This window comes from Tenrec ecaudatus, chromosome X (genome assembly GCF_050624435.1).
Source record: "Tenrec ecaudatus isolate mTenEca1 chromosome X, mTenEca1.hap1, whole genome shotgun sequence".
Lineage (NCBI taxonomy): Eukaryota > Metazoa > Chordata > Mammalia > Afrosoricida > Tenrecidae > Tenrec > Tenrec ecaudatus.
In genome coordinates this window covers 46,542,146-46,566,696 of record NC_134548.1, presented here as the reverse complement: position 1 = coordinate 46,566,696, position 24,551 = coordinate 46,542,146, and the positions used below count along the sequence as shown (strand labels likewise).

The following is a 24,551-nucleotide window of genomic DNA, read 5'->3' as shown; positions in this document are numbered from 1 at the left end:
CCATGTGGCTTTCGCCTTCTTGTGAGAATGTTCAAATGAGCATGAGAATTGGACTACAGTGAACCTCAACAGGAATGGTCATCCTCTCAGGAAAGTTGTATAAATGGCTTAAAATTGGTATTGCGATAGTTTTATCAATACACAGGTTATCTATTTCTTCTCAGTCTGTAATGATTAGAGAACTCCCCTTTTGCAAAGCTTTCCAGCCTCAACCCCTACCTCATGCTTCTTTCATTTCTCTCTATCATGACATACTGTGCACAGGCTGAGCATGTAATGACTGATAAGGTTTGGGACCCAGGGAAGCATGTTTCCCTACTTACAGATCTAAGATTTTCCATTGAATGGCTGTCTAGGTTATAATAAAACTTGTGAGATGCTTATTTCAAAAACTTGTGACATCATAGTTACATAGCGACTTTGAAAGAATCTAGCATGTTACTTCCACCAACTCTGTTGCAAGACAAAATTAGGACGTTAAAGACCAGCTGTCCCATGCATTTCTCATCCATCTCTTGAAATGGATTAGCTGGCCTCTTTCTTGGTTAACTTTAATTGCCTTGTGCTTTATTCATGCCGAGCACTGTCTGTAGACTTTTTCTTTTTAGTGTTTCTGATTTCTTAGAATTACAAAAATGGGAGCAGCATGTGGAATTGAGAAAATCCATATGATTTCTGGGACACTACATTAAAAGATATTCTGTATCTTTTAGAATTGGATTTGTATGCATGTGCTCATCCGACTTTTGGATACTCCTTATTCTAAAGTGCATTTTCATGGGCTTAAGGTGAAAATTTTCTCTCTAAAGGCAATATAACTTAAATTACATGTAAGCTGCATATCATAATTTGGATTCATATTTTCACACTAGCCAGATGTGGTTTGACTCATCTCTAGTTTTTCCAGTTAAAGTATTAGTTCATACATGGGCTGTTCATTTGACAAATTTACCTTTCTTCTAAATCTTTGCCTTTTAGTGTTTGATCAATTAGATCTTGTTACATATGAAGAAGTGGTAAAACTGCCAGCATTCAAAAGGAAAACACTAGTCTTATTAGGTAAGTTTGATTGTATGTGGGATTTTTTTTATTATCATCATAAAAACATTTTGTGAGCATTATTAACAATTTAAAAATTGAACTTCTCTTTTTAAAATAAATGACATAGGTGCACATGGTGTTGGGAGAAGACACATAAAAAATACCCTCATTACAAAGCACCCGGACCGGTTTGCATACCCTATTCCACGTAAGTGAATGTCTCACTTTCTTTCAATTAGACTTTTGTTTGAAATACTATAACACATGCCATTTTTTCATACATAAGGAATTAGTGAAATTTTAAAAACACAAAGAAAATAAGTTAATAATAATCCTTACTCATATCGCCTCCTAGGGCAAACATATGTGTGCATTAAATGAAACAGGGATTTTAACCTAATTTCTCCACTACTATCTCATAAATATTATCCTGATGAATTATTCTTTAGAAAAGTTAAGTTTTGATCATTATATCATTCTCCATGGTAATACTCCCCTTAATCAGTACCTAAATTGTAGAGGAGCACTGGTAGTGTAGTCCTTGTGCATTGGGCTGCTAACCACAAGAACAGCAGTTCAAAACCACCAGTGACTCCACAGGAGAAAGATGTGACTTTCTATTCCTATAGAGAGTTACCATCTTGGAAACCAACAGGGGCCGTTCTACTCTATCCTACAGGGTCACTGAGAGTCAAAATTGACTCGATGGCAGTGAGTAAATCGCTGACTTTTGTTAGTGAGTAAACTGACTTACAGTTGGTGTACTATTGGTTGCTTATTAGGAAAAATGTTCTAGCCGTAGATACTTTTCTCCTTATTTTTTATATCTTCCTTGTAAACTCTTGCTTTCCTCAACTGTAAAATTAAATAATCCTTGCCTCAAGGGCTGCAAAGAAGATTAGACATAATGTGTCTGAAGCACTTAGCAGATGCTGGATAAGAGTGGCCCTCTTACCAGTATCATTTTATTAACATTGTTATCATTATTCTGAAGTTTAACATTTGAATTTTGAAAGTGTTCAGGGTAGAAAGGGCTAAAGGAGAATGATTTTTCAGAGCCACAGGAAGCAGATGTAAAAATTGGCTCCATGCTGTCAGGCCTTCCGATGCCTTTCTGAAGCAGCGCCCAGACTACTTCCTGTTACCTCCGGTTTCCTCCCCCACCCCACCCCCAAGGCTCCTCCATACCTGCGTGATTTACACAAAAGGTACATCATGAAATACCATTACAATTAGTACCACCAGGATTTTTTTATCCAAACATGTTGCAATTTTCCTTTAATTCTCTTTATATGTTGATCATGAGTACAGCAAGCAAGGCTAATTTAGTTTCTTCTTGATCGTGTTGACAACCGAACTTCCAGATTATCAAATGGCCAATTAACTAGCTCAGTTTAAAGCTTCATGTTGATGCCCACAATGAAATCTACTCTCTGAAACAGTTGGTGCTAGATGTGATCTGCCGTTGTTCTTCAACGTTTGGTAACAGCCATGTTTGATAGCTGCCTGGCCTAATAGGGCAACCATTAGCCACATGTGGCTATTGAAAGGTGACTGGGGAACTAATTGTTTTTATTCTACGGGGTTTTAATTCATTTGCATGTAAATAACCACACCCATGGCTAAGGCCTACTCCATTTAGGTAGCACACCTATAGACAATCAAACCTAGAGTCTAAACCAAGATTAGGGGAACCTATCTTCTGCCAAGAGCCATTTGGAGATTTATAATATCATTTGCAGGCCATACTGGTCATACATTTCATTAACTTACCCCTAATGTGAGGACTGGGATGGCTTCTCTTTGGTGAGGGCTGCGAGCTTAGCTGATATTGATGATTGCACAGGACTTATAGAGCCCCCAGGCTGGACCTTCCCCACCTCGCGTCTAAACACTGAAAGATTCACCAAACCAAACAACTAGCTGGCAACTGCAGGTTGATGTCCCACAGATAAATATATAATTTCTATTTCTACAAAGCAACTGGGAGTGGGAACAGGAGATGTAAGACATATAGCAGGGGCTTCGACAGTGGTGGGGAACAAAACAATCTGAAAAATGAATGGCATTTTTCCCACAAACCTTTTGAAGTCGTTCCCGCCACCACCACCCCACCCCCTTGTACTAAAGAATTCACGTTTTCTTAGAAGAAATCAGGTTTAGGTAGGTCCATTGGGAGTACAAGCTCATCAACCTGGCCTTTTGGATCTCTTTTGACATGTGTCTCTGCAGATACAACCAGACCTCCAAAGAAAGATGAAGAAAATGGAAAGAATTATTACTTTGTATCTCATGACCAAATGATGCAAGACATCTCTAGCAATGAGTATCTGGAGTACGGCAGCCACGAAGATGCGATGTACGGGACAAAGCTGGAGACCATCCGGAAGATCCACGAGCAGGGGCTGATTGCCATACTGGACGTGGAGCCTCAGGTACTGCCCAGCGATGCCCCGCTCCCTGGCACCCCGCCTGCATGCCCGCCTCAGATTCTGAAACTAGAACAGCCACCAGAAAGGCATGGGTTGTATAATAATTTAACAAACTGCACGAACGCATCAGTAATCAAAGCACCGTGAGTTAGCCGTCTAGAACGCAAGCAAATTATTGGACTTGGTGCACATACCATGTATTAGGAAGCCGAGTTTATTCGCTCGTTAGGCTTATTATCCTCAGAAACTCATTAAAGTGCCTCATTGAGTCTCTGCCTGCCAGAAATTCTACAACAATGGGACCTCGGGGTAAGATTCTTGCACGTTGGTCGTCACAACCAGCCACCTTTCCTCTCTTGGTTCAGCTCACACTGGGCCATCAGAGCATCTGCCGGAATCTTCTGTTCATTACGAGCAGGAACAATGTGATCTCTGGGTCTGGGTCTGAAATCCAGCAGTAGCTTTCTGAAAGCCCGCATGAATGGGCCCACGGGATGCCAAGCGGAATGGTGGTGTAGACCCCCGGTGCTTCTTAGCCTCTGCCATCCCGCTACCTGAGGACGGTGCCTGACCCAAAGCTCGCAGGAGGAGGGATATGGAGCACTTAGGACTCAAAGGAGAGCCTTGCATGGAGATAGTTCTGTGATCCGTTGATAAGTCCTACACTAACAGCAATAGAAACCACTCCCCTGAGGAAGAGCTGACGAGCTCTTTTTTCACCTCAGAGGACAAAAAAGGAGGAGTTGACTTAGAGCATAGTAGACCAGTTGGCCGGGGGTGGAGTTGGTGGGAGGGTGGACTCTAAAGATCAGGGTGGGTTACAGAAGAGGCCTGTGCATACCCTAGAAACTCCCTGGTCTGCCATTTCTAAGAGTGCTCTGTACCCAGAATCATTTATAAACAGAATCTGTAGACCACTGTGTACATGGTAGATCAACTCCCCTCAAGCAGGCTCTATTTCACAGGGAGGCTTACCGGGCTTTCCCAGACCGGGCAAGTCCCTGCTCAAGGGCCACTGGGTGAGACTTGGTTCCCTAGCCATCCCCAGTGTGATGACGGAACCTGCATAGCCAGGCTCTGTGGCCTGACAGCTCAGTCACTAGGCTCCAGGATCCTAGCTTCATGTCCAGTTGGGTTTACCCATTTCCATGTCATACAGCACCTGGTGGGGTCATTTAACTTGGAACTTTAGAAATCACAAAGGGATCTGGTTATGGGGGTGGGGAAGAAAGCAACCGTAGGGTGAAAACTATGCTGTTTACTTGAACCATTAACTTAGACCGAGAGCGAGCGGAATATATGATGTGTTACACAGATTGATTTTTGTTTAACTACGAATCCCTCCTTACTAGGGATTGGAAAAATCTTCTGGCCAGGGGTGGCTAGAGGCAAAGTCTCAATCCTGGTCCTGGTCTTCGACATCCTCTCCTTGGGTTCCACACTGGTCTTCACCTGAACGTCGTTTTCTGCTGGTAGTAATGTCTCTAGCAGTATGCTGGCTGCAGGGCTCCTCAGACTCCCTCTGCATTCCCAAGCCCCAGTTTCTAAGGCTTTCTGCCCTACCTGCCACCGCCTCCGCTGCTGCTGCTGCTGCTGCTGCTGCTGCTGCTGCTGCTGCTGTTGCTGCCGCTACCGCCGCTGCTGCTGCTGCTGCCGCTACCGCTGCTGCTGCTGCTGCTGCCGCTCCACTCTTGGCATTCAGCACTCTCCCGCCCCTGCCCTTCCATGGTCCCGCATTGCTCTGCGGGAGACACTTCTCTTGGCCTCATCGGGATAGCCACAGCAGTTCCTTTGTTGGCACCAGAACACTCCTTGCCCCTGGCTGGGACTCCCCCTCCTCCCCAACTACTGGATGTGCTCATCCACACTCTTCTCTCCCGCTTCTGGGGTGCCCGCTTCTCAGAACTGTCAGCTCTCGGGGCAGACCAGCCACAACCCTTTCTCTGCCTGCGCCTCTTCGGGGCAGTAGCCCTGGGAACAGGGATCCGTCAGGTCATGTTCCTCTTACCATTCTGAGTGACCAGACTCCTGGTCCCAGGCACTCCTACCCAGGGCTGCCCACTGCCCAGTCTAGCCAAATGCCCCACACTGGTCTCACACGAACCTCAGTGGATGCCCACAGAGCCAGCTCTGACTGCCCTTCACCCTCAAGCTTCTCTGCTCCCAGCCTGTTCTCTCCATGAGCAGGGCAAGGTCTTTGCCCTGCCTTTGGGATGCGTGTGGCCCCCAAAGACTTGATTCCATGCAGAGTACCATTGCTCCAGGGAGGCTTTCTCCTTAGGACATTTTTCTCTGTGCCATTTTCCCCTCCCGAGCTTGTTAGAATGGCCCCTCTACTGTATCTCACTGACAGGTGGATTCCTCACCCTTGTCCGCCAGGCCCTGTGCCAGGAGCTAAGAATACAAGTAAGAAGAAGAGCTGATGAGAATGAAATTCCTTTCCCGATTTATCTCAAACCCGATCCATAACTAGAGAAGGGTTCTAGGGCATTTTCTCGAAACCCCTTCCCTTCTACCACTGCCGGTACCACCTCCACAACATGCGGGTCTCTTCGAGACCACCTAACACTCGGGCTCAACTCTATTGGTGCAGGTCTTAAACTTTGTGCCTTCTTACTTTATTTTAGAGCTAAGGCCAATTGAACAAATGTCCAGTCACTCCATATGATAAGATCCTATGCTCCAGCTTTAAACCTAAACCACCATGGTAGACATAAAGCTTTAAAAAAAAATAGCACTACGTTGTGTTTCCATTCCATATAAAATGTTATCAAGTCAACCCCCACAGATGCACTAGAGTAGATTTTCCATCCTTCCTTCCTGTGTAAATTTATGGTACTTGTTATTGTTGTTGAGATCATAGGGCTTTCCGTGACTGGTTTTTCCGAAGTAGATCACCAGGTTTTCATCCGAGGTGCCTCTGGGTGAACTCAGCCCTCCGACCTTTCAATTACTATTCACTCCTGTGGTCGGTCCTCTCTCATCTTTGTAACCCTATGAAGAAGAGACCTCCACAGCGACGTTTATAGATGAAGAAGGCAAGGCTCAAGATCATTATGGCTTGAACAAGGTTTTGAAGACAATTGTTGCTAGTGAGGTTTGAACTTTCTTGGTTTGGGTGGTTTTGTTGTTGTTTGTAATCAATCTCAACTTCCTTTGCTGGGGCCATCCTAGAAAAAAACAAACAAACACACTCACTGCCATCAAGTTGATTTTGACTCATGGTGGACCTATAGGACAGAGTGGAATTGCCCCTGTGGGCTTCTAAGACTATAAATAACTCTTGCACAGGAGTAGAAAGCCTCATCTTTTTCCCAGTGAGTGGCTAGTGTTTTGGAACTGCTGGCATCGAGGGTAGCAGCCCAGTGCCCTAACCCACTATGCCACCCGGGCTCCTTTTTAAAATGTGTTTGTTATTACCAGAAAAACCAAAACTCACTGCCATGGAGTCGATGCTGACTCACAGTAACCCTCCTGGACAGGGTAGGACTGCCCCTGTGAGTCCCTGAGACTATACCTCTTTACGAGAACAGAAGCCTCATCTTTCCCCCTCAGGCCAGCCCGTAGTTTTGCACTGCTGGCCTTACGGTTAGCAGCCCAGTGCGTAACCACCACACCATGAGGGCACCTTTTTAATAGTAAAGAACTTTCAAAATGATTCATTTACATTGTAAAATTTTTAAAGGTTTAGAAAATCCAAAAGGTCATCAAACCTAAGGAAAACTAGAACTTATTTCTCGTGGAAATACAGCTATGAGTCCGAAAATAATCCAGGTCTCTAGAGTAAAAACAATAAAAGCTCCAGTGTGCAATCAGAACCAAATGTTATGGTTTGAGATGTTACTCTTTTCTTTTTTATTCTGATTTATCTGCTTTCAGCAGTGAGCCCTTAACAGTACCAGAATGTTCCTGGTTTTGCTTTGCCCACACAAGGAAAAGCCACCCTCAAGGACTAGCTTTCAGTCACGTGTTATGAACACAACAGCCAGGTTCCAAACGAGAAGCTGTGCTGTCCAACCACTTGATTCTGCTAAGATTGTGTCTGGGGTCACTGTGCCCTTAGATTTCTCTACAGAATTACTTAGCTGTACTCTTGCCCTTGCCCTTCTGTACTTTTGAAGTTTGCAAGCCAGTTACATCTTAGGTAGTCGAGTCAATTGTATCTGTATTCCCTGAGGAGACAGTAACCTGAAAATGCATATTGGCCATAGATGAGCTATAAAATCAATGTATCTCCAAAACAGAGCACTGAATTAACTCAGAATGTTAATGTCACTTTGACAATTTAAGCCGTCGTTTTCAATGCTTTTTTCCTAGAGTTCTCTCTCTCTCTCTCTCTCTCTCTCTCTCTCTCTCTCTCTCTCTCTCTCACTCACTCACTCTCACTCTCTCTCTCTCTCTGTCTGTCTGTCTGTCTGTCTGTCTGTCTGTCTGTCTGTCAAGAGAAGGTTACCTGGAAACATGAACAAATTAGTGTCTCCTCTTTTGTCAGAAAGGAAGAAGGTTTGAAGTTTACCTGAAAGTCACTTAATGACTGCCTGAGGGAGGGAAATCTATGAAACCGTTCCATTTCCTGTCCCAGAAGTGACCCAGGACCTTGACCTTGACACACACACACACACACACACACACACACACACACCAACTACAGCATTCACGTGAGACTTAACTAGAGCAAAGTGTGGAAACCAAGAATTCCAAGAACAACTGAGGAAATGGTGGTGCTTCTCTGCTGAAGGACTGACTAGTAGATAAGAAATCTCAGCCTAGATTTGAGGCATCTTACAATTTCTGAAAAATATAAGAACAAAGCCACCCAGAGGAGGAAACGCATATGCGAACCACAGGAGGGTTACTGGGATACGCATAAATTTGACTCCGAATTAGCTACCAACCGTGGGTCACATAATGCTCATTTATTAGAAAGAATTATGTTGTCATTTCTTTCCGTGGGATCAATTACTAAAGGATGAGATCATGGGTCTTCTATACAAGAGACGATTAGACATTATGGTGGGCATGGTCTGCGTTGACAGTTTCATATAGTAATGCCAAATGGCCTTCATGGCTCTGTGAAGAGTCAATTCAGTGCAGAGAATGGTCATCTGCAGAGCGAAATTAAAGTGTTCTCAGTCGGTTGTTTGCTGATGTTGTAGAGTGATAGCAGGCTAGAACTTAAAATATTCGCGGGACTGGGTGGCTCTCGGGCTGCAGCTCCTGAGCAGAGACCCTTTCGTTCTCTACCTCAACGCTGGGGTCCATTGAGCATCCAGGCCGTGCGGCCTTCCACCTGGCGCTCAGAGTTCTGTCTTCAAGGATGGAAGCAAGAATAGCACTTGTGCATTTGGACGGTTTACCCCCATCTCAGTTTCCCAGAAGCTGGCTGTGGACGTCGGGTGCATGTGACGGGGAGGGGAAATAATGTTTCTACTAACCACATATTTACCTGATGTGCAAGCAAGCACAGGAAGGAAGGGGGGACAAGGCCCCCAGTGATATTGACGAAAGGGAGAGAGCTCAGCGAAGAGCGCTGTGAAGCTTGATTAAGCTGTCAATGGGCTTACAGACTTGCTCCTTGTTAATATCATTAGTCACAAAAGGACTGGCCAAGAAACCACTAAGATAGCTCTTTCGAAAACATCAATACATGAAAGCTTGAAGAATTTTCCTACAAGGAAAATCGGAGGCTATGCCTTTTTGAAAATGTAAGAACTGTGATCAAAGAAGGTGCTAGGTGCTAAGTTCCCTTCCCTACACTAGATGACTAGAATACAGAAAAATAATTTTAGTGGAAGTCAACCTTGTACTGAAAACAAAAGCCAGAACCTTGACTACCAAATGTGTCCCTAAAGTACCTACATACTTCAAGAGGCACAGGTAGTCATCAACCAAGAACACAGAGTGACATCTAGTTGCACCTGCCTGAAAAGACAACATAAACTTTGTGCTAATGATATTTATGGCGTTCCCATTTCCATTGTATCATAAAGGCCAGGTACCATATTGGGAAAGAGGGATACACCTGAACAAGAAGTTTCCCCTCTAGTAGCCAGGGACTTACATTTCCAGTGTGATGGGTACAACAGATGTATCCGTGTAGAATGCTTCAGGAGCACATGAGAGAAGCACCTAACTGAGGCTCAGAGCAAGAAAACAGTATAAATACTGAATCCTAAAGGAATGCTCAGGCAAGCCAGAAGGAGAGTAGGAACAGCCAAGAAGGAATGGCATATCCAGAAAGAGGGAGTTCTAAGTGAAAAGCCGGGCCCTTTCTGGAGTTGGAAGTGGTTCAGTACGACTGGTTGGTTCTTGAATAGGAAGGGGCAGAGAGACGCTAAAGAGGTGAGCATAGATCAGTTTTTAAGGGACCTGACACTTCAGCCAAGGAGAGTATATTTTACCCCAAGGCAAGCGGGTGTTCGATTTTATCCCAGTTGAAGGGGGCGTGGCGGGAGAGGGAGTATGATCAGATTTGCATTTCAGCATGATCAGTCAGTGGCAGAACGGGGGGATAAATTGGAGAGCAGCACAACTGGTGTCGGAGTGAACGGCGTAATTGCTGCTGAATCCCACAGAAGGTCGAATAGTAGGACCAGAGCAAAGCCAACCGATGTAAAGACTTTAGAAAGGAAGATCCATGGAGAGCAGAGTAGAAATGGTAGATTCCTGTATAAAGAGCAAGGAGAGTTTCGCCCCTGACTCACAGGGACGTATTGCATGGCAGTCAGTGAACTGCAGACCCCTGGACCTTGGTGGTTTGTTCCTTGGTGGGGAGCTTGAAACCCAGAGGGAGTGGCCTCCAAGGGGAGGTGCTGAAGCAATAAGCCCTTACAGAATCAATTGTTACAGCAACTGAGTTCCACCTTGTTGTCAATCTATGCAAATTAATAACTTACGTAATTAGATGGGTTTGATGCCTTGGGAAGGAACAGTGAGAAATCTCAGAGGTCCTCCCTAGATTTCAATGTTTTCTTCTGTGCCTCCTGGTGGCCCATAGCAACACAGGTCCTTAGTAGCAGGCCTGAGACAAAAAGACCAGGCTCCTGCACCAATTCTTCACGCCTCGTCCCCCTTCCACACCGTGAGCCTTCCTTCCCAGTGAGTCCCACAGGGGCCTTTCCTCAGGGAAGCTCCAGATGCCTTATGTGCAAATGACCGGTATTTGCTGTCCATGGTTAGTTAGCCTGTTAAATTTGAAATGTGGTGAACTGGTGAAGCCACCCTGCTGGTCCAAGTCTACTCCAAAATGCATTTCCTAAAAATTAAAATTCAGGCTAAAATTAATAATCGGATGTAAATGAACACTAGCCAACGTAATCAGTATTTGCTTTCCTGAAGAGAAATCAAATTGACTCATGAGCTTCATAAGAAAAATGTCCATCCAGATTGACTTTTTTTTTTCTTCTGGATGGCTATTGTCTATCCTGGGGAACAAAGGAATAGAAATTGTGAATGAGGTTGGTAAATGTAATAATACCTTGCAAAAAATTGGAACCAAGGACTTTTGCAGTTGTGTAATTTCTTTTATAAAGTCATTTGAAAGTCATATGGATCATTTCCTCTTCTAAGTTTTCTTCTCTTTTTTCCCCTTAACACAGGCACTGAAAGTCCTGAGAACTGCAGAGTTTGCCCCCTTTGTTGTTTTTATTGCCGCGCCTACTATTACTCCAGGTTTAAATGAGGTAAGAAGCACTCAGACAAGGTCCCCAACAAGCCGGCCCTTTTTTAAGGACCCGCGTTGGTTATCTGTAGGAGACCAAAGCCTGGTTTCATTAAGACAACTCAGTGAAGCTCTGCTTAGCTGTTGAGGCTGCAAGTAAGATTTCCAGAGCATGAGCCCCTTTTCCCATGGTCGAGACTGGGGAACATAAACAGAATGGTTCTTCTGGAATCAGAATCCCTGGGAAAACAAGCTTTCCCCCCAGGCGTGTCCGTGTCCATTTGCAGCAGATGTTTGCGATGGCGGAAGGGGGTGTGCAATAGAATGGTTTGTGGAACAGCCTGCGGCCTTATCGAGAAATCTTCTCTCTAACATCTGGAAAGTGAATCCCCTAACTCTTCCAGGGCAGAAGGCTCCTCAGGAGTCTCGAGCCCTCCAAGGTACTCAGCCACACCCTGTCCTGTTAGGGATGATACCCAGAAAGTGAAGACTCCAGGTCCGGCTCTGAGTTGGAGAGGAGACTGGGGTGGGTGGCAGCTATCGCCTCTAGACCTGAAGAGATCACTAAGGAATCAGTGGCCTTAGCCCAAATGCCCCAGTGCCCCTAGGCAGGCGCTAGAGTGGGGTCCATGTAGAATTTAGCTCCATGACTCTGGAGACTATCAGATCTGGAAATGAGCTCCTATCAATCGGACTCCGTTAGCAGGAAAGATGATCCTGTCTCGTGCCAGCCTCCTTAGGCGGCCTTCTCTTGCTGGGGAGAGAAGAAAGGTGGATACCATGTGTGTGGTAAAGGTAGCCGGTGCTTCTGGGCAGTAGGCTGGGTAGTTAAAGAGGAGGCTCCTATGCAGACTTATCCAGAAGAATATTACTTTTGCAGCTGACGGAAGCCATCAGTCCTCCTGGTTCTATTCAGTAACCATGCAACACTGACATTTATGTCCTTGTCACATAAGGTTACAATAGAGAGACTTACAAGGCTTGGAAATATTCACTTTGTGCACCTTGAATATGTCGATTTAACTATAGCGTTCATATTTTTGGTGATTTCATTTGCAGAAGATGTATTCCTTTGTAAAATCCCATTTCCCCCATCTTATTTGCTACACAAATGATTGAAACTCCACATTGCAGTTAATTTTGATCCTTCTGTTGCCATGTATTTTTCTTGAATTATCATCTTTGCTTTGTTTTTGCTTTGTTTTTGTTGTTTTTGCCTGCTTTCCTGCCCTTGTACTAACTTTCCATAGCTGCCAAAATGGTGCAGAAAATTGCCTGTAAGTACCAGCTAGGAGGTGATGAGATACAGCTGTGTTTCTTTTAATAGACGTAGAATCTAGACATTTTGTTCCCACTCGTTCTTGCTTTTGCTATTAGAATAAAGGCATTTTGTTTTCACTGAGTTAAACCCTGCTCACATATAAGTTAAGAATGCTGGCAAGCTGTTGTTGAGGAAGAAACTGACAAAGGTAACTTCATCTTATGAGACACCAAAGAGGGGAGGGATCTACCTGTAAAGAGAGCTGTATTTAAAATGTGCCATAAATTTCCTTGAATGGTCTTATCAGCCCAGATGTGTAAGCAAGTAAAACACTCGGCTGGTGGTGTTTGAAGCCTAGGACAATGTCTTTCAAAGAGAATTGTCTCCCCTGGAGAGGGACTTTCTAGAACTGCTCCTTCTCGTACCAGGAGGGAGCACTCCTATCTCTCCTTAAGTGAATGCCTTGCTCCTAAAGTGGGAATTTTGCCTTGTGTTTATTATAAAGTCACAGTGTACTGATAGGACGTTCCAAAATCAAACCAAACTCACTGCTATCAAGTCCTCTCTGACTCATAGCGACCCTATAGGACAGAGTGGACCTGCCTCTTTAGGGTTTGCAAGGCTGCAAATCGTTATGGGAACAGAAAACTTCTTCTTTCCACGAAGTAACAGCTGGTAGGTTTGAACTACTGACCTTACAGTTAGCAGTCCGATGCTGCTAACCCACTGTACCACCAAGACTCCTTTGATAAGACCTTACAAGGTGACTTCTAACTGGTGTCCTCTGTACACTGTAATAGTTAACACATGACATTCAAAGCACGCCATGCCTTGCTTTGAAATCCCTCTAAACGGCAGTTCTCAACCCGTGGGTCGCGACCCCTTTGGGGGTGGAACCGACCCTTTCACTTGCCCGATTCATAACAGTAGCAAAATTACAGTGATGAAGTAGCAACGGAAATCATCTTATGGTTGGGGGGTCAGCACCACATGAGGAACTGTATTAAAGGGTCACGGCATTGGGAAGGTTGAGAACCACTGCCCTAGAAGATGACAAAGCCGGCAGGAAATTCCTGTCTTGAGACTTTAACAAAACCAAAAAACCAACTCACTGCCATTGAGTCGAGGCCGACTCATAGTGGACCTTCATAGGACAAGGTAGACCTGCCCCTATGAGTTTCCAGAAAGCCCCGGCTTTCTCTCATGGAGTGGCTCGTGGTGATTTCATAGTTAGCAACCTAATGTGTAACTACTACGCCAGCAGGGCTTCTTTTGAGAGGAGTGGTCTCCCCTGCAGCGGTGTGATTGAACCAATCATGGCTCCTAGGGGTCATCCTTTCACGTCTGACCCCCCTTTGCAGAGAGCTGCTCCACAGAAGCTCGGTTGACCTGGGACCTCGTGCCAGCTTCACTCGAAAGGGTCTCTTTGCCATAGAGAAAAGTAGGGCCCCAAGGCAGGGCCAGCATTAGTGTTCTCAAGCTTCTAAAGAAACTGCACCTCTTTAGAGATCTGGCTCTGTCACCCAGGTCCCCGGATTGCTCTGTCTATTGATTTACTATTCACTAAGCCAAGCACAATTTCAGCAACACTCCGTAAGCATGATTAGGGTTCCCAGGGGGTCCTGATGGTGCACGGGTCAAAGCACTAGGCTACCCAGGTCACTGGTTCAGGCCCATTAGCTGCTCCTCAAGAGAAAAGTGTGATAGTCTGCTCCCATTAAGATTTACAACCAATTAAATCCTTGGGAGGCAGAGTCAACTCAACGGCAGGGGATCGTAGATACCTGGCCCACACGTGCTGGTGCAGCGTGCTTACGGGCACACAAGATAAATTTGGATACTACTAGGAGAGAGAGACAGCTAGTACTCTATTTTTCCACAAATATTCCATACGCATCCACACAGCACATGGGAAACTAACACATGAGGGGATTGTGCTCTTTGCTAATTGTGTAAACATATGGTAATAAAATAGGTGCTGTATATTTATATACATTATATATGCATATATATTTCCCTTTTCCCCCTCCCCCGGCAATACTCAACCCAGTATGTAATGTTGGGAGTTGGGGGTGGGGAGACAGCAGGTAACCCCACTCACCAAGGCCCCTGGTTTCCATTTTGAATCTGGCCCCTGGGCATTTCACATACAAGATGACGTGTGAAGAGGCGGAGGCATTCTTTCTGGTCGCCCCTAAAAGATCCCTGTCTGGAAAGAAACACCGTCCTGTGGCTACATTTATACTCAGGTGACAAACCTGAGCCACAAAATTACCTCCTCCCTCGGGGGACTTCTCACAGACCCTCAGAGTAGGCTTTGAGGGAAGCCTTTGACGGCCGCCAACCTCTTTGCAAGGGAACCACTACTTTTCTTCCCACAAGAAATATGGCAACCCGCGAGCAGTGATATTTGACCATTTCCAGTACAGACCAAGGTTTGGGGGATTTCTCGGATATAAAAGTTGCCATGGTGTGTTGGGGACATAGCCTTCTTCCACTCAGTATTTGGAACATTCAAAAAGCTTTGGCTTTTGCTGCAGTTGAGAACCAGTTTATGTCCTTGAATGCCTGGGACAAGTTGAACGTCCTGATGGAAAAGGAGAAAACACAGCTTCATTTGTTGTCCAAAGGCAAGGGCTCGTGGGTGTAGAAGCAGCTGAGCTCCGGCATTTGGCCCAAGTGAGTGTAGAGAGAGTACCAAGGAAACGAAAACGAAAGCGCTCCGTCCTTACTGATGACACACTGGCTCAAATAGGAAATAGCAATGACTGGGTCAGAAGAATGAGGGAAGACCCACTTAGGCATTGGGAGTAGCCTGCCCATCATAGGGCCCTCCCCTGCCTGGGTCTGGGACAGGCAGAGCTATGGCCTGGGTGGGCCAGTATGTTTGCTGAGGAGTGCCTGCCTGCCTTCTCTGGTTCATCGGTTTGTCATGGTGCGCCCCCCCCTTTTTTTGCATGTTGAGTGGTCTCACTCCTGTAGTTCTGTAAACCGGCCACGGCAAAAAACGTCGTCTCCGGTGTCATGGTGCAGACTTGGCCTCCTGTCCAAGTGCACCCCTTCAAAGTGTGGATTTGACTGTTTCTGACACTGTGACAGACAGAAATGTGCAAAGACACAGAAGCCAACTGACTTTTCTTTTCTGTTTGCTTTTTCCCCTACCCCACACCCACCCTTCTCTGTGTCCCCACGCCACTCAGGATGAATCTCTTCAGCGGCTGCAGAAGGAGTCTGATATCCTGCAGAGAACATATGCACACTACTTTGATCTCACAATTATCAACAATGAAATTGATGAGACGATCAGACATCTGGAGGAAGCCATTGAGCTCGTGTGCACGGCCCCACAGTGGGTCCCTGTCTCCTGGGTCTATTAGGCCTCTCCCCCGATGTCTGATGTGTAACTGGGAACCACCTCATCCATTGGAAAGCCTCTTTGTTATCGGCCTTGTGTCAGCAGGTCATGGTCCCTAGAGACTACCTAGTTGTAGTGTGACCTACATTTATAATTATTGTCATGTCCTAATAGATAGGAGGAGAAAAACAATTACACACTAATTTAAAGAGACAGTATCTTTTTTAATCAGTTCTCCTAAACTTTAATAAAATGTATCTTTAAATGTATGTATTATTCAATTCTTTGGAATGTTATATTTTTGGAAATCATAGCTTTTTATTTCCAAGGCCCCTAAAAACTGCACAAAATAGATGCTGCTTTCTATAATCTATTTTAATAATAATAAAAAATGATTCTGTTACCTTGACTGGGGGTGGAACACTACATTCTTTTTAGAGTCTGATTTTATGGATTGGAATATCATTCTTTATTTATTTGAAATAATTAGTCTAGTGATTACAAACAGTCAAACTTTTAAAGGCCTTTTTTTTTCTCTTTTTTTTTAGAGTAGTATTTTTTTTAAGTCCTTTGATGTAACATCCAGATAATGTGATACTGTCTCTTTGAAGCACCCTGTAAAACCTTTTAGAGATTTGAAGTTGGGTCTTGACTCTTAATGCATGTGGACAGTCGCGAGCATTTATGCTGTCGGTGTGTCTGTGTTGGACAAAAAAAAAAAATCTGTAATCTACAGCAAAAGTACATTCCGTTCATGGGGCACACCCAGGGGAATAAGAATAAAATGCTATTATGACTAAGTTGTAAACCTATGCACATCCCTTGCATTTCGGGCAACTTTATTAAAAAAAAGAAACTGATTTTTATTAATAATAACCATGTAGTGAAATGTGTTTGTAATTTTGTCTCAATTTAATTTGTTGTGAGGTGGGAGGGGGAATTGCTGGTTTCACCATTTCAGATCTGTGTTGTCTGAGAGTATTAACGTTTTAATCAAGCAAAGAAATTAGGATTTTTAATATGTATGTAATTGTTTTAAAGCGCCCATTTTAAGAGAAAATACTGTGCAATGAAGAAACCAGTTTCGGCATTTGCTATAAACTGAATTATTCCAAAAGAATAATCTATAACATCCCTGTAAATTCCTTTAAAATGATAACTAACAGGACAGTTTGACCAATTTTTAAAAATATATACTTCCTTTTCTGTGTTCAATAATTAAATGCCTTTTGGGTCCTTCATTTCATGATAGCTTTGTTCCATTTGATAAGCCAATCAGCTTTTCGCTTTTATAGTTCATTTGATGCTCACTGAACCATCAGAAGGCCCAGGAGTGAATGAATATCAATTGGCAGGACAACAGAATAATCTGCAAGAGCACAGCTTGGACCACGGCTGACTCCCAGAGGGTGTGCACCAAGAGCCGCCACAGCCGTGGCTGCACTGGAGGCCATCTGCGGTTTCTACTTCCTCTTGCTATATCCCTTGGCACAGGACAATAATCTTCCCTGGTTGCTTTAGAGACATTAACCATCTCACTACCCTTCCACGAGGTCACGTTCTTTCAATATAGGAGATTAGGGCTTGAGGTTTTCCGACTCTTTGCCAGAGATCCAGTAGGATGTGTTTCATTAGCGTTTGAGGGTGTAAAGTTGTCATAGTAACCTGTGATTCTTGAAAAAAAAATAACATCCATTTTTCTTCTTGTAGCTTAGATGGCCTCAGTCACTTTGTGCCTTGGCAGGATGTGCAGGGTGTGTTCTGAGCTGAACAGCTCCTCTTAAAGGACCAAACAGAGAAGGCATTTGTATACTCCTTTTACGTTGTCAAGCACGCCCCTCCCCACTTACTCTTAGTAAATAATGTTCATTGCCCCCCCTGATGCTGTGCTTCCTCAGCGACAAGATGAGTCTGCAACATACTAACAAGACACTGAGCAAACTGCTTGTGTTTGGGCCCCACAGCAGGATGGCCGAACAACCAAGCCAGAGAAATCGAGAGTTACTTAGGGTCATGGTAGGCTTGATTTAAATCGAATCAATGCCACACAAGGCAGTCCTTCCCTTGATGGTACTGACCACGATCGGGCTCTTTTCAGTGTCAAAATGCCCACTCTACCTCTTTTCCATTGAAGCACAAAGAATACGACTAACACATGGGAAATGGAAACTTCCCTACCCCCCGCTAGAAAAGCCCAGGCCCTGGCTTGTCTTTGGAGACTGGAGCTCCAGAGATGGGATCACACCTACCTTCACCCATCCACCAGTGTTCGTAAAGGTGGGTGAAGCCCAAGGGGAGACAAACTATGTCAGTTGAAATGGTCAAGGCCCCAGAGTTCTAAAGCATTCTATGGCACGTCCTCTCTTCTCAGTCTCTTTCTGCACGTCCTCTGAGAAGCGCACCGGCAGCCATTGGTCTGGTCGCTGTAGATGGAGAGATTATCCTGCAGGTAGCACTCCGCCAATATGCATCTTCGCGAAAGCAGTATCTTTATGACCTGGCAGAAAACACTTACGTTTCTGAATTCAGAGTCATTTCAGTACATTGCTGCTGCTGCTACATTGCAAATGTCCACTAAGCAATCAGAGAAAATTGCTAAAAGCTTCTTTACTGCTTCCATTCCATCAGCAAAACCATTTTTCCCTGCTTTAAGACCTGAGCAAATGATTAGATTATTAAATCATATCAGTGGCCCATTGAAATGTTGATGAGCCGTATTCTGAGGTTCTCACCCCAATCCCACTCCCACAGCAAAAAGGGAGGGGGGGTTATATAGTCAGCTCTTTGGTAAAGGGAGGAAATGTCCTGACTTTCTAATCATCATCCAGTAATTACTTTGCACATGCAGCATATTCCATCCTAACACGAAAAAGAAAAATGTTGCTCCAGTTAATTCATCTCAAAGTTGCCCTGGGTTCGAGATAATATTGTAGCCTTTTAAAGCGCAATTCGGCACATCTCCCGCCAGGTGAGAGGGATTCAAATATGTGCTCAGAAAGAAAAAGAAATGGTGACCTACTTCTTGCTATTCTGCTATTTCAGAAGACATCGTCCAGCCTGTTGTATTGCGGCAGGCTGTCTAAAGATGCTGCAGTTTCTCCTGAAGAAAGGACTGCCAAGAGCCCTCCCCACCCTGTGACTTCCACTTCAGGGGGCCTGGACTCCACAGCCCCACCCCCTCATTAAAGCCTTTGATCTCCTCGCTGCTGTTTTTGGTCTGGTTTGATTTTCAATCACTTGTAGGTAGCTATCTGTTCCTTAAGGCTTCTAGTTCATTCCTGGAAACAGTTGAGTCACTTGAGCAACCATTGGGCAACTGGTCATAGCGAGCCGAGAGAGGAAGCAGGCCCCAGAGAAATTGCCCTTTAGGGACCAGGCAGGCACAAGCAAACTCTGTCTCCCACTAACGTGAGCGCCCCCCCTGCCTCTTTTTTAATTCTAGGTCAATGGGGTCAAAGAGACCCCACTGCTAAAACTAGCCAGAAATCTGTGTGATCAATTTTGAATGGAAGTGCCACCCACACACAATCTCTTTGGAAAGAGAAGGCACCTTGCAATTGCTATCCCAAAACCAGGCCCTTCCAAACCGCCCTCCTCCTCCCCCTCCCCCTCCTCCCCCTCCTCCTCCCCCTCCCCCTCCTCCCCCTCCTCCTCCCCCTCCCCCTCCTCCCCCTCCTCCTCCCCCTCCCCCTCCTCCCCCTCCTCCTCCTCCTCCTCCTCCTCCTTGTCTCCCGTCGTTAAATTAGGGTGTCTCAGAACAGAACACAGCCTCCTAAGGCTATCCTCTTTCCAAGGGCTTACAGTTCTCACGCTGGTTACGGCATGTTCTTTTTCTCTTGTTCTGCTCCTCAAATTAGTTCAGCTCTCCGAAAGATCGTTTGCTTCTCGCTGCAGCTTACGGAAGGGCCACAAGCTTGACCCTGGAATCGTTTCATGTGGTAGACACTTTCCCTTTCCTCAGTCCTTGAGCCATCAGTTCTCCTCTCCATCTGGCATCTTCTGTTCATCAGAAATCTACTCGCAAGGCTTCCTGCTTGCCCAGGCACTCACAGAACAGTGTGCCCTAAACGTGGAGACACATGAAACCTCAGATTTTTCCAGCTCCATGAGTAAAATGTAGGTCACCTACAGCAGAGCAGGAGGAAAGGGGAGAAGAGTTATGGTCTTCCCATCTGGTCTTTACCCTGCCGCTCTTCCTTGGCAGAAGCCAGGCAGATACAGGCCGCAGGAGGCAGAGGGCATCTCCAGGACAGGCCATTACCAAATCTTAGCTCTCTGGGACGAAGGGGGCCAGCGGGGGCGGAGGGTAGAAAATCCCAAGGTCCCACCACCTTTCACCTGACACTCCATCAACTCTCTTGAGCCTGTGCAAATGGACCGAGCAAAGGAAAATGGAAAGAGACTTTTGTCATCACACAGGGAACCCTCGTGTCTGGCCCCAAGCACAACGCCACGTCTGTACGTGCAGACCCTAGGGGCTTGGATCCCTCTTAGCAGTTCGCTTATGAGAAGGCGAACTCATGGAGTTGGTTTTCCTGGCGTCTCACGTAGACGTAGGGGCCAGCGTCTCTGGACCCAGAGGAAAGACAACCACTACTAGGAGTTCTGCTTGGGACTAGAACAAGGAATTCCACCACAGTGCGTGGCCCCAATTGTTTTTTCCTTTAAAAAATTTTTTTTGTTTCTAGTAAGATACAGAGAATCGGGGAATTTTACTTAACAACCACAGCCGTCTCTGGAAGGTCCTTGCGTGGCGTGGGCAGCGGGCTGCTGGGTGCCGAGGGCAGGCTGACGGATGCGAAGGTCACACGGTCCTCACGCGCTGAGGTCAGAGCATCCATCGTGTTTAATTGCAGTGTATTGGCATGTCGCCATTCAAACTCAGTTGTAGGGTTGCTTTTCATACAATTCTGCCAACGTGTTCTTTTTCCTGTATGTATTCTTGCCTTTTTATAAAAGGTTTTGAAGTATTGTCTCAGTGATTAAAAAGAGAGAGAGCTGTGAATGGTTATTGTATATCTCACCGAATCCAATTGTAAGTATTTGCAGGGTACAGCAAAGCCTTAGCGTGCACTAGCGTCTGTGCGGGAGATGTCCTTCAGCATCTAGGAGATGAAGGAACTTGAAAGGTTCGGATTCTTTGTAAATGTCCTGCTTTTCTTTCTCTCTGTGTGTATCTATTTACATGCCTTAGCACACGTCCCTCCCTTCCCGATCCCCTTGGCCCTGTCGCCAGGATCACAGTCCAGTGAGTCTATGGACCCTTAACCCTTGATCTCTGGTGTGACAGGGGATGAAGAGAAACGTCATAGTATTCTTTGTAGAATATACTTACCTGTGGGATGCTGTGTAATGGGCTTTTGTCACTTCAAAGTTGGAGAAATGTATGAATAAAACGTATAAAACACAAAAAGGCAGTCGTCTCCTCGGATTGCAGTCCAGCCAGGATGGGAACAAACAGTACCAAGGATGAGAAGAGGGCGGCTGGGTGGAGAACGGCTCACCGACCTTCCCACAAAGGCCCAGGAGGGAGGACGGCAGAGGGAACGTGCCTGTCCCCCCGCCCCCCACTGCCCCATAACCTATGCCCCTGGTGCCCATCTCCCACGGCCTTTTCCTTCAGCTGTGACTGTTACAGACTACCCAGTGGCTAGCAGATTGAAGTTAAAAAAAACAAACAAACAAACCTCAGGTTGTGACATCGCCTAGACATAGAGGTCTAAATTGCTGTTAGCGGTGTAGGCTCTACAGTCTGAACAACCTGGCCCATTTGTGATGTTTGAACGGAAAGCCTCTGGAGGAAGTAGGCTCTGCCTGATCCCTCTAGTATTTTGTGATCTGTTTGAGTCTCTTTCTAGAGTCTGAGGCATGGCTCCTCACAAACCTACTTTACACCTCCGCCCCTGAGGAGCTCACCCCCCCCCCCGGGAACCTACATGCAACCTACATACTTTATACCCTCATTCCCTCCTCTCCCTTGACTTAGGTTCTGCCTGAGCAAAGAACCATGGCGGCATCAAGAAAGCTGCACTTCCATGTGTCTACACTCGTGTCTCCCATGTAAGTTGCTTACATGGCCTACTTGAAGAAGACCCATATGAAGAAACACATTTAGAGTGATGACTTGCTTTACTCAAGTAAATTTCACTCTACAAGATAAATTTAAGAACTAGAGAGAGAGGAGGAGGAAATGAAACCAGAAGTCTAGACCACACATAGACAACTGAGTGCCTGGCCTTTTGATGCCCAAAATCCCAAGTCATCTTTCTGTCGACACCTTACCCTCCAGGCACAAAGGACCGAAACTATAATGCTGCCATACATCTAGTGGTCAGAACACCACAGTATTGCAGGCTTCCACTGTGATGATTTTAAGGTGGGAGAAATGAGTTTAAACATATTTCTGCAACTTCCCCCAGATGACGGTGACACTATACGCACAATACAGTAGGCAGTACAGTAAACCGCAGCAGCTATTCCCTGAACTGCTACGGCAAAGGCAGGTCATTTGCCAAAAGAAGGCAGGGCAGTGTGGTAATGAGAGCTAGCCACGCAGCCAAAGGGAGAATGCTCCAGAAGGTGGTGTCTTCCGTTATCCAGGACTGAGCACAACACATGAGATCCCCCAGCTTAACCTTGCAAAGAATGAGACTCGCTCAGAAAAAAGTGTCCTGTGGGGGGAGTAAGAGGGCTAGGTGCTGCTATTGCCTTCTCCACATCTCAGAGCAAACCAAACCAAACTCACTGCCCTGAGTCAGTTCAGACTATGGACCCCAAAGAGCAGAAGAGAGCTGCCCCTTTGGGTTTCCGAAGCTATACTAACTCATCTTTCTCCCACAGAGCAGCTGGTGGGTTCAAACTGCTGACCTTGCAGTTAGCAGCCTAATGCACAGCCAACTATACCAGGGCTCCTCTCAGGTCGCACAAGGCACCTTTATATCACTTTCCCTGTAACCACCTGCAGAGAATTTGGCTCCTGGGCGATGGGAGGAACTCCTTGAGAGGGGTGACAGGAGGGAGAGCCTGTTGGGGTCTCGTGTGTGACTGGAGGCCTGAGGATGGCGGTGGGAAATCGAGACCGGGTAAAGCAGGTGGTGGAAGCTCAGTCACACGGACCGCTTACCAGAGAATCTCACCTACATCTTTCTGAGGTGGTGAGAAGGTTCTATTTACTCTTTAGGGTGGCAGTTACATGGGTGTATACAATTGTCAACAGTCATCAAATGGAACACCTAAACTCTCTTATTTGTCTCATGTAAAATAGACCTCAATTGGAAAAGAAAACGAAAAACCATGGGATGGTCTTCACAGCTGCCAGAACACCATTTGACAAAATTCACTACCCAGTTCTAACTTAAAAAGAAAGAAAAAGCTCTTTAAAAATAACTTGAGGACTATCCTTAGCAGATAAAAATATAGTAGTTTCAGCCACAACCAACATAAAGGCACTACAATTGCCATTATTTTTCCCCTAAATTTATTTTCTTGTTAAGAACACACACAGCAAAACATACATCGATTCAGCACTTTCTACATGAACTATTTGATAACATTCATTACGTTCTTCAAGTTCTACAACCATTTCTCACCCGCCTTTCTGAGTCGCTCTTCCCCCATGAACATGAACTCACTGCCCCCTAGGGTTTAAGAAATGCTCCAGATAGATATATTTTACTCAGACCAAACTCGGTGCCTTCAAGGCAACTCGGACTCATAGTGGCCCCTGTGGGGCAAAGTAAAACAGCCCTTGCAGTTGCCAAGACTGTGCCACTTTATGGGCAAAGAAAGCCTCATCTTTCTCCTGGGCAGCAGCTGGCCTCTCAGCCCTGAATTGGGCTGGCCCAGCGCATTCCCTCCGAAGCCACTGTTTTGGTTGGATTTTTTTTAAGGCACTCTAACAAAACTAAGAAGTGTCTTACTCAGGGAATTGGTCTTCAGTCATTTATTGATCATAAAGACATGTCTAAACACATTTGGAATAAACACATGAATTATGAGCTGGAACCCTAGTTCTATGACGCGCCGATGACTTACTTCACATCTCCTGGTCAGTAAAGCAATTGTCGCCAAGTGACACTAACTCCTGACGCCCCCCCACGTGTGCTCCATTGGGTTTTCAATGGCTGATTTTTTTTTAAAAATTAGATTGCCAGGTCATTCTTCTGAGCTGCTTTTGGCCGGACTCCAATGGTCAGTCAGTTAGCCGCCGAGGATGTTTCTTTCTACTTGCACCACCACCTAGGGATCCCAGCGCACCTCAACCCCATGGTTATTTAATATCGCTTTCAAAGCACTGCCCAGAAATAAACTCAAGTATAGGCTTTAGAAATGAGAAGACAAAATTATACATACTTGCTAATAATCTTGTCTACCATGAAACTCCAAAGAGAGCAACTTAATATCAGATGCAGTTAACTGAAAGCGAGGCGACTGAAAGACAGCATCAAGGCGTGCTTGTGAACAGATACATGGGATTGTGTAAGATAGGTCAAAAAAATTATTATTTGAAAAAAGCAAGGAGAATACACACAGAAATAGTGTTCTTACATATATAAAGTTAGACCCTTGAAAGATTTCTTAAAAGCTGTTGTCAAATGCAGCAAGTTTAAGAAACAAGCAAGAACTAATCAAATGCAAGGGGTCTATATGCAAAGGGACCAATTGTTAAGCGCTGAGCTACTGACCAAAATGTAGACCATTGGAACTCACCCAGAGGCTCCTGGGGGGCAGGGGCGGGACCTTTGCCGCAGACCCTGTGGAGCCCCTCTCCTTTGCACAATGGGGGCACCATACATTGGAATT

General features: G+C 45.4%; 1 protein-coding gene across 8 annotated transcripts in view; it reads left to right on the top strand.

The window, feature by feature from the left end:
- The window catches only part of CASK (calcium/calmodulin dependent serine protein kinase), a 450,866-nt gene extending 433,198 nt beyond the window's left edge, over nt 1-17,668 (top strand). For all 8 annotated transcript variants that reach the window (XM_075539425.1, XM_075539421.1, XM_075539419.1 and 5 more), the window contains 5 exons: nt 979-1,059; nt 1,169-1,249; nt 3,274-3,476; nt 11,072-11,155; nt 15,595-17,668. In XM_075539425.1, coding sequence (XP_075395540.1) covers nt 979-1,059; nt 1,169-1,249; nt 3,274-3,476; nt 11,072-11,155; nt 15,595-15,771 — 626 coding nt within the window. In that variant the 3' untranslated portion in view covers nt 15,772-17,668. The remainder of the gene's footprint in view (nt 1-978; nt 1,060-1,168; nt 1,250-3,273; nt 3,477-11,071; nt 11,156-15,594) is intronic.
- The last annotated feature ends 6,883 nt before the right edge of the window (nt 17,669-24,551 follow it).